The sequence below is a fragment of the Eptatretus burgeri genome, chromosome 16 (genome assembly GCF_056783735.1).
Source record: "Eptatretus burgeri isolate ZD-2024b chromosome 16, Ebu_testis_v1, whole genome shotgun sequence".
In the NCBI taxonomy this organism is placed as follows: domain Eukaryota; kingdom Metazoa; phylum Chordata; class Myxini; order Myxiniformes; family Myxinidae; genus Eptatretus; species Eptatretus burgeri.
The window spans coordinates 29411641-29423939 of record NC_140976.1 but is presented as its reverse complement, the minus strand read 5'-3'; the positions used below and the strand labels follow the sequence as shown (position 1 = coordinate 29423939).

The following is a 12299-nucleotide window of genomic DNA, read 5'->3' as shown; positions in this document are numbered from 1 at the left end:
CAAAAAAAAGAGATTTCCCATGGGGAGTACTTCACATGTGCCAAGTTTCAACTTTTCCATGGAGCGGTTTTGGAGATACAGAGATCCAAAGTTTTTCCTTTTTTTCCCAACATGGCTGCCACACCACGTGACGTATGATGTCGTTATCATTGAAACATTCTACATAAGTAGTCGCACTTTTGGTGAAAATTTTGTCAATCAGATAAGCAGTTGCAGAGAAAGCAGATAAAATTAGCATGGACGGACGTACGGACAACCCAAAAACATAATTCCTCCAGTGACTTCATCAGTGGAGGCATAAAAAAAAACCCTTTATAGGGGGCACATCCACATGGGGAGCACAACCCAGTGAGACCTTGCTGTCCTGATGCATCCGACCAAATTTGGTCCACATTGGTCGGGTAATTTGCGAGAAGATATTTTAGTCAAATTAATGTTAACAGACTGTCGGCCGGACACCGAGACCCAATCTATCAGCTTATTTCGGAGAAATAGCCAAATTCATGTTAGCTTACATTGCAATGTCAATCAACATACAGGTAACTGAGCATGCAGTGTAAAAGGGATGAGGAAGTCTCACGAGATATACCAAATGTGCTCACGGTGTTGTCAATTCCTGATGGGTTTCCATGGATCAGTATCTCTGCTTGAAAGGCCCACTTGTTGATGAGCTCTAGATCTTTTTGCTGCCACCTGTCAAATACACAAAATCATGGGTTTAATTTCCCCTATGTCCTACACTCAACCATGTCACACTGATCAAGTCAAGCATGGAGGGCACACATATCCTGTTGTGTGTCTTCACAGCCGATAATACAGACAGCAAGGGCAAAATTTATATGCGGAAGGAGATGGTCAAAATATCCAAAACCCAAACATTTCCAAATCAAAATTAACCACTACCTGCTGTTGCTCAAATTGTGGGAGATGTTGTGGGTGGCAGTGAGGAGGGCGGCCGCGAGGCTGGTGCAGTACGCGGCACTGGAGCCCAATCCTGCACTCGGTGGCAGTTCCGACTCAATGTGGACATCCAATGCTGGCAGGCCACTATGTTAATACATGAATGGATATTAATTAAACTATCAAGTCTAAGTTAAGAAGCATAATTCAGGCTCATTTTGAGAAGTTTTTATTTCTTTACAAGAATGGAGCTCATGGAAGAACAAGGTGACAGGGCAAAAAGGCAACATACTGACAGTGGGACGACAGTTGGATACAACAAGAAAGGGAAACACTAAAAGAAAGAAGTGATGGTAACCCATACTTAAGTAAGAGGGTTGGGTTAGGTTTGGTTAATGGGATAAGAAAATATTCTGAGTAGGGATGGTGGAGGTGGAGGGGCATGATCATCCTGAAGGAATGAGTGCAACTGAACCTTCTCTGGAAGGTGGTTCTACAAACAGGAGAAAAGAAGAAAAAGTGTGCAGGTGTGCCGAAAGCATGGACTTTGGAGGTTTAACCAGGAGGAGGTTACTGGAAGAATGCGTACACCATGGAGGAGCTGGAGAGGGCCAAAGAGCTGAGAGAGCAGAGGGATGAAGGCTGGAGAAGTGGTTTAAAAAAACAAAAAGGAAGACAAAAAATAGAGGCCATGATGTGAGTAGGGTGAATATACTGATTCTGGCTCACTTTTCCCAATGTAAGTGAATGGGGGATTTTCAGCGATTTATATTTTTTTCCCCTAAAAATAAACCTCCTTTTTATCCCAAGGTATATTTATTTGTCTCCCCGTTTAACCTAGGGGCACTCTTCAAATAACCAATGCAATAAGATAAAGATTTGTTCAAGTAGTAAAGTAGTAATGTGATTTGTTAAAGGTGATTCTAAAGAAATATCTGAAACATGTAAGCCTTGGGGCACTCTTTTTCAAATAACCAATGCATATTGTTTAGCTCACTCATTGAACCTATAAAGATTTGTTCATTCTCAAATTCCTTCAATAGTTTAATTTTCTTTGCACAATAATCCCCATGAAAAATATTTAACAATAAAACATTTGAATCTTTATATTTTTTAAGATACCCCTTTTGTGCCATTACGAAATGATAAACTTCTCTTAATGTTCTTGTTTGACCACCTCCTGAGCCTCAGGTTAGTTTTTGCATTAAACCACACCCACTTTTCATAAGCCCCGCCCATTTTTCTAAGCCCCGCCCACTTTTTTACAAGGTATTTTAGTAATCCCCGTCTACTCTTACATCATTTCCAGTTCATCTCTGACTCACAAAGAAATCACGAGAAAATTCTAGAATGTTATGGTTTTGAAAAAATTTCCAAGGCTTGTCTGGGCTGTTAGGCATTTTTTTCAAACAATCCTCCATGTTGAAAAAGGAACCAAAGCAACCAGTCTTTCTTTATAAAAAGTTCAACCCAGACTCCATTTAAAAAAAAAAATTTCTGACAATGGAGTGGTGTACTGACTTTGGGGTTCCTTGGAGATCTACTACTTGGATGGAACTAAACCTTCAAGTTGATGAACTGGATTCAAACCTCTTATCTATTGAGGTAAGATTTTATTTTCCTATTTTCAGTTTGATATAAGCATAGACTCATTTAATAATTAAAAAACTTAATTAATACATTATTGATTATTTAATTAATCTTAATTAATACAGCTGAGCACCAGACCATGAACTATATTCCCATGAAGTTTGAAGACGATCCGATCAAAATTACTCAAAAAATAAGGGTTTCGTCGACTCCCCTGATTTGCAACAAAGTGACCTTGACCTTTGACCTTGACCTACAAAATTTATGCGCTGAAAGGGACCTCTATAGGTCTCTGATATGCGAAGTTACAAAAATTTCCAATGATAACTGTGCTCTGCAGAACTTTTTATACGTGATTACAGACAAACAAAAATAAAAATAAAAAACATACAAGCTGACTAACATATCTTGCAAAAACTTCGTTTTGGCAAGATAATAAAAAATATATATTGTTGAAATACGTATTGAAAAAAAAAGACATTGTGTTGGGCGAGGGTTGAGATTTTGAATGTGAGGGCTGGGGTTGAGATTTTGAATGTGAGGGTTGGGGTGAGGGTTGGGATTTTGAATGTGAGGGTTGGGGTTGAGATTTTGAATGAGGGTTGGGGTTGAGATTTTGAATGTGAGGGTTGGGGTTGAGATTTTGAATGTGAGGGTTGGAGTTGAGATTTTGAATGCAAGGGTTGGGGTTGAGATTTTGAATGTGAGGGTTGGGGTTGAGATTTTGAATGTGAGGGTTGGAAAAAACACACACACACACACACACACACACACACACACACACACACACACACACACACACACACACACACACACACACACACACACACACACACACACACACACACACACACACACACACACACACCAAACAAAAGTTAAGCCTTGACTATTCAGTTGAGGATTCTGTGTTTTGGGTTCACAGATCTAAGAACGTCCCCCCTTGACACACATTATATACTGTTATACACCTCGGACTTGGTCCGAGAGTGTCCACAACGGTGTATCGTAGGAGGGAGTGAAGCGCCAACCATTGCTCCCATGGGTATTATCTTCTTAGTTTTGTCTTTTGTAATTCCTGCAAATAAAATGAACCTAAAATCTCTTCCCCTTCTAAATCATATATCTTATAAGTCCAAGGAACCGTATCTGTTACATCAACAATTTAAAAAAGTTCGTTCGTCCATCGTTTCGTATAACCTTTTTCAAAATGAGATTTCCACCTATATATTCTTACGATATCACCAACTTTGAACTTAGGTTTTCTGACATTAATCTCTTTTTCATATTTTAATTTTGTAAATGTTTCTGATGGTTTCATATTCGTTGACGTGTGAATCTTGTCATTGTACTTATCCACAATATCCTGAATAAAAGATGACCATTGTTGTGAACCAAGTTGTGTGAATTTTTTATATAGTCTCTCTTTTAAGGTACAATTAAAACGTTCAATAACAACGGCCTTTCCTTCATTAAAGGTACTGTATAATGTAATGCTGTTATTTTTTAGAAAATTCATAAATGTCTTGTTATAAAACTCTCCACCATCATCAGTCCACAATTTTTTAGGTTTTCTCTTACTTTTATTAAATATCTGTTGAAAGGCTAACATAAGAGTATTACCTGTTTTGTTTTTAAAGGGACAACCCATGCGTATCTGCTCCTCAAATCAATAACGGTAAAAGCATACTTGTACCCCTTATCATTATTGAGTTCAATCAAATCAGCGGACCAGATATAATCAACTTTCTTGGAATAAACCTTCCTTCTCTGAAACTTTGTGAATATTGGTTTATGTAATTCATCAGCTAATTGCTCTTCAATTTTAATGACATCATTAGAGCCTATAAGTTTTTTGAATTTCCAAGTCCAAGTTTCAATTTAGCACTGATCATTTTCTTCACGATGAACCTATCAACTTTTTCTCTCAAGGCTGGATTTTGTATCAGAGACAAATTATACAACATTTCTCTATTGGCTTCATGCTTTTATTCCAAAGTTGTGGTATTCCCATAATCAATATTGTGTCTCATGCACACTTCATCAACTCTATTGATGGGCTTTCTCCACGATTTAGGATTGTCTGCCTCATCTTATCTTTTATCCAAGTTTGTGCCTGGACCACAGAAAGAATACCCTGGAAGATGTAATTCCCCTGGTATTCCAGTCGTTGTAAATTTACTTCCTGATAAAAAAAACTTTTGTATATCTCCTCCATGTGTGTTTTTGGAAATAAGTTGGCTCTTTTTTGAACCACACACTGAAAATGTACCTTTTTGTATGATCCTATTATTTTTACTTTTAAAATATGAAATATTTTTAGTATTAGTCTTCTTTTTACATTTGAGACAATAACTCATTTATTTATGAGAAAAATTCCTACAGAGTGCGAAAACCTTTTTAGTTTCCAACATGCACATTTGAATCTTAATTTTCAAAACATAAAGAATACTGAGAAACGTCTTTACTCTCTCCTCCTTTTATTAAAGAGAAAAATGAAAAACTTGAATTAAAATCAATATATTGCCGATGACAATAGTCTTGTCGAAAATATTGCAAATAGACTTGTAAATTCTTTCTTTTCCTCCTCGGTGGGTTGAGTTATTTTCTGTAATACCTCCAATCTTTTTTAATCTTACCGGTTTCCATATCTTGATATTTATTCATTCTCGCTCTTTCCTCCCTCTCCTCCCTCCCCTCCTTCTCTCTCTTCTCTCTCTCCTCCTTCTCTCTCTTCTCTCTCTTCTCCCTCTCCTCCTTCTCTTTCTCTTCCCTCGCCTCAACTCCTTCTTCGTCCCTTACTATCCATGAATCGCTTACACCCCATAGAATATCATACATATATTCATCAGGATTTCTTGTTATTCCTGTATCCAAAATAATTTTTTTTACAACAGGAAACCAATAAAATTTCTTTTGAATTTCTAAAAGAGCCTTACGTTTTCTTAACTTTATAATTTTTTTCATTATTTAACATTCTAATTAAATCCAAAGTTGTTGGTTTATCAACATCAGCATAATGCCAATCTTTTATTGAAAATACCTCATTCTTATGTTGTAGAACATATTTATTAAAATACCGAATACCCTTTTCTTGAAGGTATGCGTGGACACAGTAATGATAATTTTCTTGAAGCCTTCTTGCTGTCATTTATATATTAGAAATATATGACAGAATAATATGATGACATGAAACACCTCCCCATAGTTAAATCATTTTGTATTTCCTTACTTATTATACATAATCCTGTTTTTTTTCTGTTTTCATGATATAAACTCGGGCAAAACCATTATTATATTTACCCTTATTAAATTATTTTATTTGTTGTTTACTAATCGTGCTTCCACAAAACTCATTCTCTGTATCAAGTGGATAATATTCTTCCTTACGAGACTGATTTTATTGTTCCAGGTCTTCTAAGTCAATTTTAAATGACCAATTATACCCTAAATCATTCATATCATACCCCCACTGTTCTATTCTCATACAAACGATACGCCCTGCTTTATAAAAATTTATTTTAATTCGAACTGTGAATTCTGCATGACCTGGAGATAAAATCAACACTTCTGCATCTTTGGAATATACGGCCATTTTATTTAAGGATATATATTGTGATAAATCGCTTAATCTCACCAAGTCATTCGCGTCAGTCGGGCTTGGATAATTTTTTAATTTATAAGCATTTTTCATATTAATATTTTTTGTTATACTATATTTCTGTCATTCAGCCTGTGCCTTTGTGTAATAATTTGATAAATCAATATCCAGTTCTTGGGATACACCAAAGATCGAACCATCTTTACCAACATAAGTCGTTTATATTAGATTAAAAATAATGTCATAAAAATTTTTTTGTTGTTGAGTTGAAATAACACATATAGACATAATTGACCACAACACTTGGAATTTAATTCTTGGACTTGAAATGTTTGATAAACACCATTCTGTAAGAATTTTATGATTTCAACAGGTGGTGGACGACCAAAACTATCAAAATAATATTTGTCTTGACTATTAAAAATACAAACCCAATGAGAACCGTTTCCATTATTATCTTCTCAGTTCATAATAATATTGTTTGTATGTTTAGGCACATTTGTTAATTCATCTCTCATACAAATAACCACATTAAGAATTTTTAATTTCTTACAATATTTGACAAGTTGTAAATTTGATGTTGTATTCTTTCCAAATTCTTTAAACGACTCATCAATGCTCATTTATTTATTAGAAAGATATAATCCATTACCCCTTTAAGTTAATTTTACACCTGCTTGTGCGATACAAGAAAGCATATCTCCAACTAACAATCTCGCTTTATCAGGCAGACCTTCAAGTTTTTCAGCAAAATCTACAATTCCACCACTTCCACTAATTTGTTTATCCAACTCTTTGTTATGTCTTTCCAATTATTTTTGAGCCCGGAGTTGAGCCTTCCTTTGTTGGCAGTTTTCACCACTGTTGAAATACCACCCGTCAATGCTCCAACCGCACTTAAACCAGCAAATAAAGGAATTAGAAATGGGAGAAATCCCCCACTCATCTCTTATTGAATATTTTTTCAACATTGGTTTTGTCATTTTAATTTTAAGTGAGTCAGCCAGTATCGTTTAAGATTTTAACCTGTTCTCTTGTGAGCAAAACATCAATTCTTACTGCTCCTTTTCTCTGAATTGTATTAACGTTAAGTGTACAAGGCTTTTGATTTTGAACACAAGATGATAGTTTATGTAGATTGATTTGATTAACATATACCCCAGTTGGTACTTTGCCACTCATTTATTAAACAAAAAATTATGTGAGACTAATCAAAACACAATTATCTGTATTAATCTGTAATTCTGTTTCTTCCAAAAGCAAACAATATGCTTCAACTTCTTCACTCTCTCCTCTTTCAATGTATTGGGAAGTATCCACTTGATTAGACTTCATCGTTTCCTTTTGAGCACTCAGGTCAAATGCATAGATTGTATACAAACTTTTAAATGCTGTCATATCCAAAATAGGTTCTTTATTTCCATTACTTTCACACACCTTTTGGTAAGACTTGTATGCTTCAGCATAATCATTTTTTTCCCAATTAATTTCCAATCTATCTCGTGGATAAAATGTTCCATCTAGAGAAAGACAAAGTTGTTTCACATTAGCATTATCACTCAATGCAGTATTCTTATCAGGAGCAGCATCGCCATCTGGTTTTTTAAAAATGATCCACAGATATCGTGGCTTTCCTTCCAGAACACCCAAATTCCACGTGTAAGTGGTTTGGTTTAGTTTAACGTGTTGACATCCTCTTTTGAGGTATGATACACTGAGTGACTTCTTTGAGTTAAGTCTTCCATTCAACATCCCTTCTGTTTTAAGATTAGGAGTATATTCACTAATATACCAACTCATTTAATCAATTACAAATTTATTCTGCTCACCAAAAGCACTACCAACACCAAAAAGTAATCTATTTTCATTATCATTCCTTTGTAGTTGAAATCTAATTTTAAGACCATACAGAACTTTATCATGATCACAAAATCCAAATATACCTTTAAGAGGAACTGCCACAGTAAAACTATTAACTGCTTTTGTATCATCAGTATACGTTCCTTTCCTTTGAGTATCTCCAGGGTCTGTGGTTGTTCCTGTTGACATATCAGGAATAAAACCTTCGACAGCCCCTTTCCCATTATATCACTGAATGTATATAGTGTAAATTTCATCATTTCAGATACAGCAGAGACATAATCAACCGCTTCAACTTCTTGTGTTTCAATGTACAAACGAACACTATCAAACATTTTCCAGAAGAAATCATTTACGAGTGTAGCGTTTGTGTTATTCCCAGCCTTTGTCAATTTAAATTTACACAACAAGAAACTTTCGGATAGATTCAAATAGGTTTGTTTATTATTTATTTCAAAACTTTTTGTACCATTTGCATTCCAGTCTGTTCCAGTTATTGCATTTACCTTGAAGTAATCCTCTTTTTTAGTGGAGTTTGAGATGATAATAGTATCATCCAAATTATAGATACTATCAATTGCTTCCATACTTGTATTTATTTAGGAAAAAAAGATGTTAAAACTTTTGAAACCCTGACCCAAGTATTTGAATTATTTTCTGTCATTCTTGGGGGGACAACTGAGTTTTGCCTTTCTTAATTTCTTTAATTGCTTGTAATTTATGAGATTCCTTTTAGGCATCTTTTATGCTCTTTACAGCACCTGCTACATTTCCCACAGCAGAAGCAGTTGAACCAATTAGGTCGTTATGTTTAAGAATAGTTAGCCAATACCCATTAGAGTATCAATTATCCCATCTCCTCTAAATTGATGTCCGACACCCCTTTGTCTCAGGTTTATAGTATCCTCTACCAAGATACATACCTTCACCCTTGTAGTATGGGGAAAGGAACATCCCATCCCCTGTAATTATTTTATATTTTCTCAACTCGTGTTTCCTCACAGTAACCATCGTAAATATTTATTGGTAAACTTCACATAGGTGAATTCTGATGGATATAACTTCCCCATTAAAAGAAATCATATGATTATCTTGGTCAGTTATCCTAAAATTTACTCTGTGTATGGTTTTTCCTGACACAGGGAGATAAACCAGATTGTTGGGTTCCATATTGAATTTATAACCAATTGGGGTTGAGTATGCGTTGAATGAAAATATTGTATTTGTTTTTATTCCATCATTATAAGCACCATCAATCAAATCACAGTGAATTAATACCGAATTTATTCCTGAGGATATCTGAATGACATTATCACTGTAAAACGTCCCATTTGTTTCAATCTTTTTTGAGGAGAAACCCAATAACTCTCTAAATGAATTATCTATTGTGAAATCAACCTTGTAGTTATTTTTAAGTTAAATCGTTGATTTTGAAGTATGTTTTTTAATGTCTATAACAATATTTTTTGGTTCATCACCCTGTTCTTTCATAAGACGAGCAATTTCGGAAGATATTTGAGAAATCTCATATGTTCCAGGTGAGACTGTTATCGTTTTGTATCCACTTCCCGGATTATAACTAAACTTGTCATTTTTCTCAGTTATATTAAATAAGGTATTATAAGTTTCCATGGACAATAAAGATTTCTCATATTCTTTTGTTGCGTCAAGTTGTAGTGGGTATGGGAATGAAGATGTGTGGTCTCTTGTTGTGAAATTAAAACTCAGGATTGTGCTTCTCATCTTATTTAATTTGAGATAAAATGTCTTTATATTGAGATTTATTAATTATTTTCATGTTCATCAACTGGTCTAAAATGGCTGATGCTTCATTAAAACAATTGTTATTTCCAGCCTTCTTACGACCTAACAACAATAACAGTCTATTAACTAATTGCGATGGGTCATTTGGAAGAAAACTAATACCTGAACCAAGGATACTTAAAGCCTGAATAATGTGTTTCTCCTTATCATTCTTGCTATGTTTACCAGAAAGACAAACCCGATAATCAACAGAGTTCAGCAGAGCAATATGTACTCTATCATCATTATTGTCCTTATCCAATGGTTTATCAAAATACTTTGATTCATTCCTCACAGTTGAAGCTTGTCTTCCATCTTTTGTGAGAAGAAACATTAATCTGGGCGTTAATTCAGCAGGGGGTTGAGCAGACCCCAATAACCTTAATTCATCATTAAATATCAATACCTTTTCTTGAACAAGATGAAATATTGCTGGTTGTTCTGTTGGAATGAGTCCTGCTTTGGTTTTTGATTCTGCTGAATATTCATTGTTTTGAAGAGCATTCACAATATAAGCAGGGGGGTGATTAATCTCTTCCAGTTGTTGAAATAATCCTTCATCATCATATTCTAATTCCCATATATGCTCTAATTCTTCCTCCATCATTTGACTGAAATCTTTTATCATTTGAAGTTTTTTAGGAGTATATTCTATTGTGGGAACTGTGGAAACATCTATAGTTTTTTCTTTGGAAGTTTGTAAAAGTGGTTTGAAAAATTTCTCTTTTCTTTCAAATGCTTTTTCACCCGTTACTTTCTGTCTGCGTTTCTTCCTTATGTCTTCCTGTTGTTTTGCAACTTTTGAAACCAACTCTTGATGTTAGGGTTAAATCTTAAATGCAACCTTAAATCTTCTTGCTCTTTCTTTCGCATCCATTTATTTATTGGAAAATATCATTTAATATCTCATCTTGTTTCACAACAATATATTTATATTTTTCAGTCATGTGCTTCTTGTAATCTGCAAGTTCTTTTTCACTGCATAATGTAGAACAATTATCTCTCCAAAAATTATTTATATCTATTGAATTTAACTTGAATAAAATAAAAGTAATAGCATTGTTTCTTATGGAACGACGAGGAAGTTGAAATTACGATTGAATAAGATAAATACAATTACAAGAAGAATGTCTCCCTCTTGTGTAGTAGCTGTCCATTACCGTTTGGTTTCTCTCATTAACACAATCATCGAAGATAACGAGGTTCTTTTTGGATTTATCCAAATCTTGGGGAGATGGTATATCATCCGTATTATCACTAAGAATACAAGTTATCGGTTTTGATTTATTTTTATATCTGTGTATCACAAAATAGTTGAATTATATGTTCAATGTTATAATCATTAAGGTTTTTTTGAAGTTTAAATAAACCGATTATATCTTCTTTTTGAAGACCAGTATTAAAACCTTGTGAGAGAAGTTGATACTCTCGTTGAAAACTCGACTTTGTGAAAATTATCAAATTATCATAATCTAAAAAGTTGGGAGTCAGGAGCATTTTCAAAAGTAAGCAGGTTTTTCCGCATCCGCTTGAACCAACTATGAGACATCTTAATGAATTTTTAAGATTTTTATGATTGTTAAGTTTTATCGTATTTTCCCAAATGGGTAAAAAATCATTCATTTATATATTTGGAAAACAGGTTATTTAATTTATTATTGGCTTTTTTAGAAACTCTATACTTTATGCTAAGTTTGGGTTTAATTTCAAGATAATCCATTATTTTATTTATACAATATCTTGTGTTGATATTTCCCTGAAAATGACAATCATGAATAATATATAACAACAATCCTTTGAACATTTCTCTAATATGTTCAGTTTCTTTCCTTGTAAGGAAAGGTGTGTTATCACCCTCATACTTTACATTCATTTCTCTAATCAATCCTGTAAAGTAATTCATTTTTGGTGTAAATCTAAGAATTATTTTCCTTTTTATATTTTTTATTATCATTAATTAGAAGATAATCACAGAATATACATTGTTTATAGGCTTTTGACTCTGTGTTTAATCCCACTCTATCACATGCTGGACAATTCTCAAATTTGTCATATGGAGAATCAGGGAAGTCTAGCATATTTATAAAGTAAAACTTTACTTGAACTAAAATTCATCTTCGGAATCACCTATACTTTCATAATCTTCAAAATCTTCAGTTTAAATTTAATTAGTAGAAACAACATTACCATTGATATCTATTTACTTTTTTTCATTACCAGATTCAACTACAACATTTTTTATATTAAAGGTAATTTTAAAATGATCCTTAACTACTATTGAATGAAATGTCATTTCACCTAATATATTAACATCCTTTATTTCATCAGGATTTACATCTTTAGTGTTGTTGAAAAAAATACAAATTTCTCCTTGCATATTACAGATGGTCTTATCTTTTCTTTCTAAAGCTTCATCCATAAGGTTTTTATTTTTTGATACTTTTTCTTGTTTCATTGCTTTTTCTAGTTTTGAATATATTGCCAGAAGGAGAGGAGAAACTTTTGTTAGAGATACTTTAATTGATGTTCTTCCAGGTATACTAAA

General features: G+C 33.8%; 1 protein-coding gene across 1 annotated transcript in view; it reads right to left on the bottom strand.

The window, feature by feature from the left end:
* MVK (mevalonate kinase) overlaps positions 1 to 12299 on the bottom strand; it is a 53725-nt gene that overhangs the window by 28397 nt on the left and 13029 nt on the right. The window contains exons 4-5 of the mRNA XM_085860269.1: positions 904 to 1047; positions 590 to 693 (exon numbers count right to left, since the gene is read on the bottom strand). Of these exons, the coding sequence (XP_085716395.1) occupies positions 590 to 693; positions 904 to 1047 (248 nt within the window). The remainder of the gene's footprint in view (positions 1 to 589; positions 694 to 903; positions 1048 to 12299) is intronic.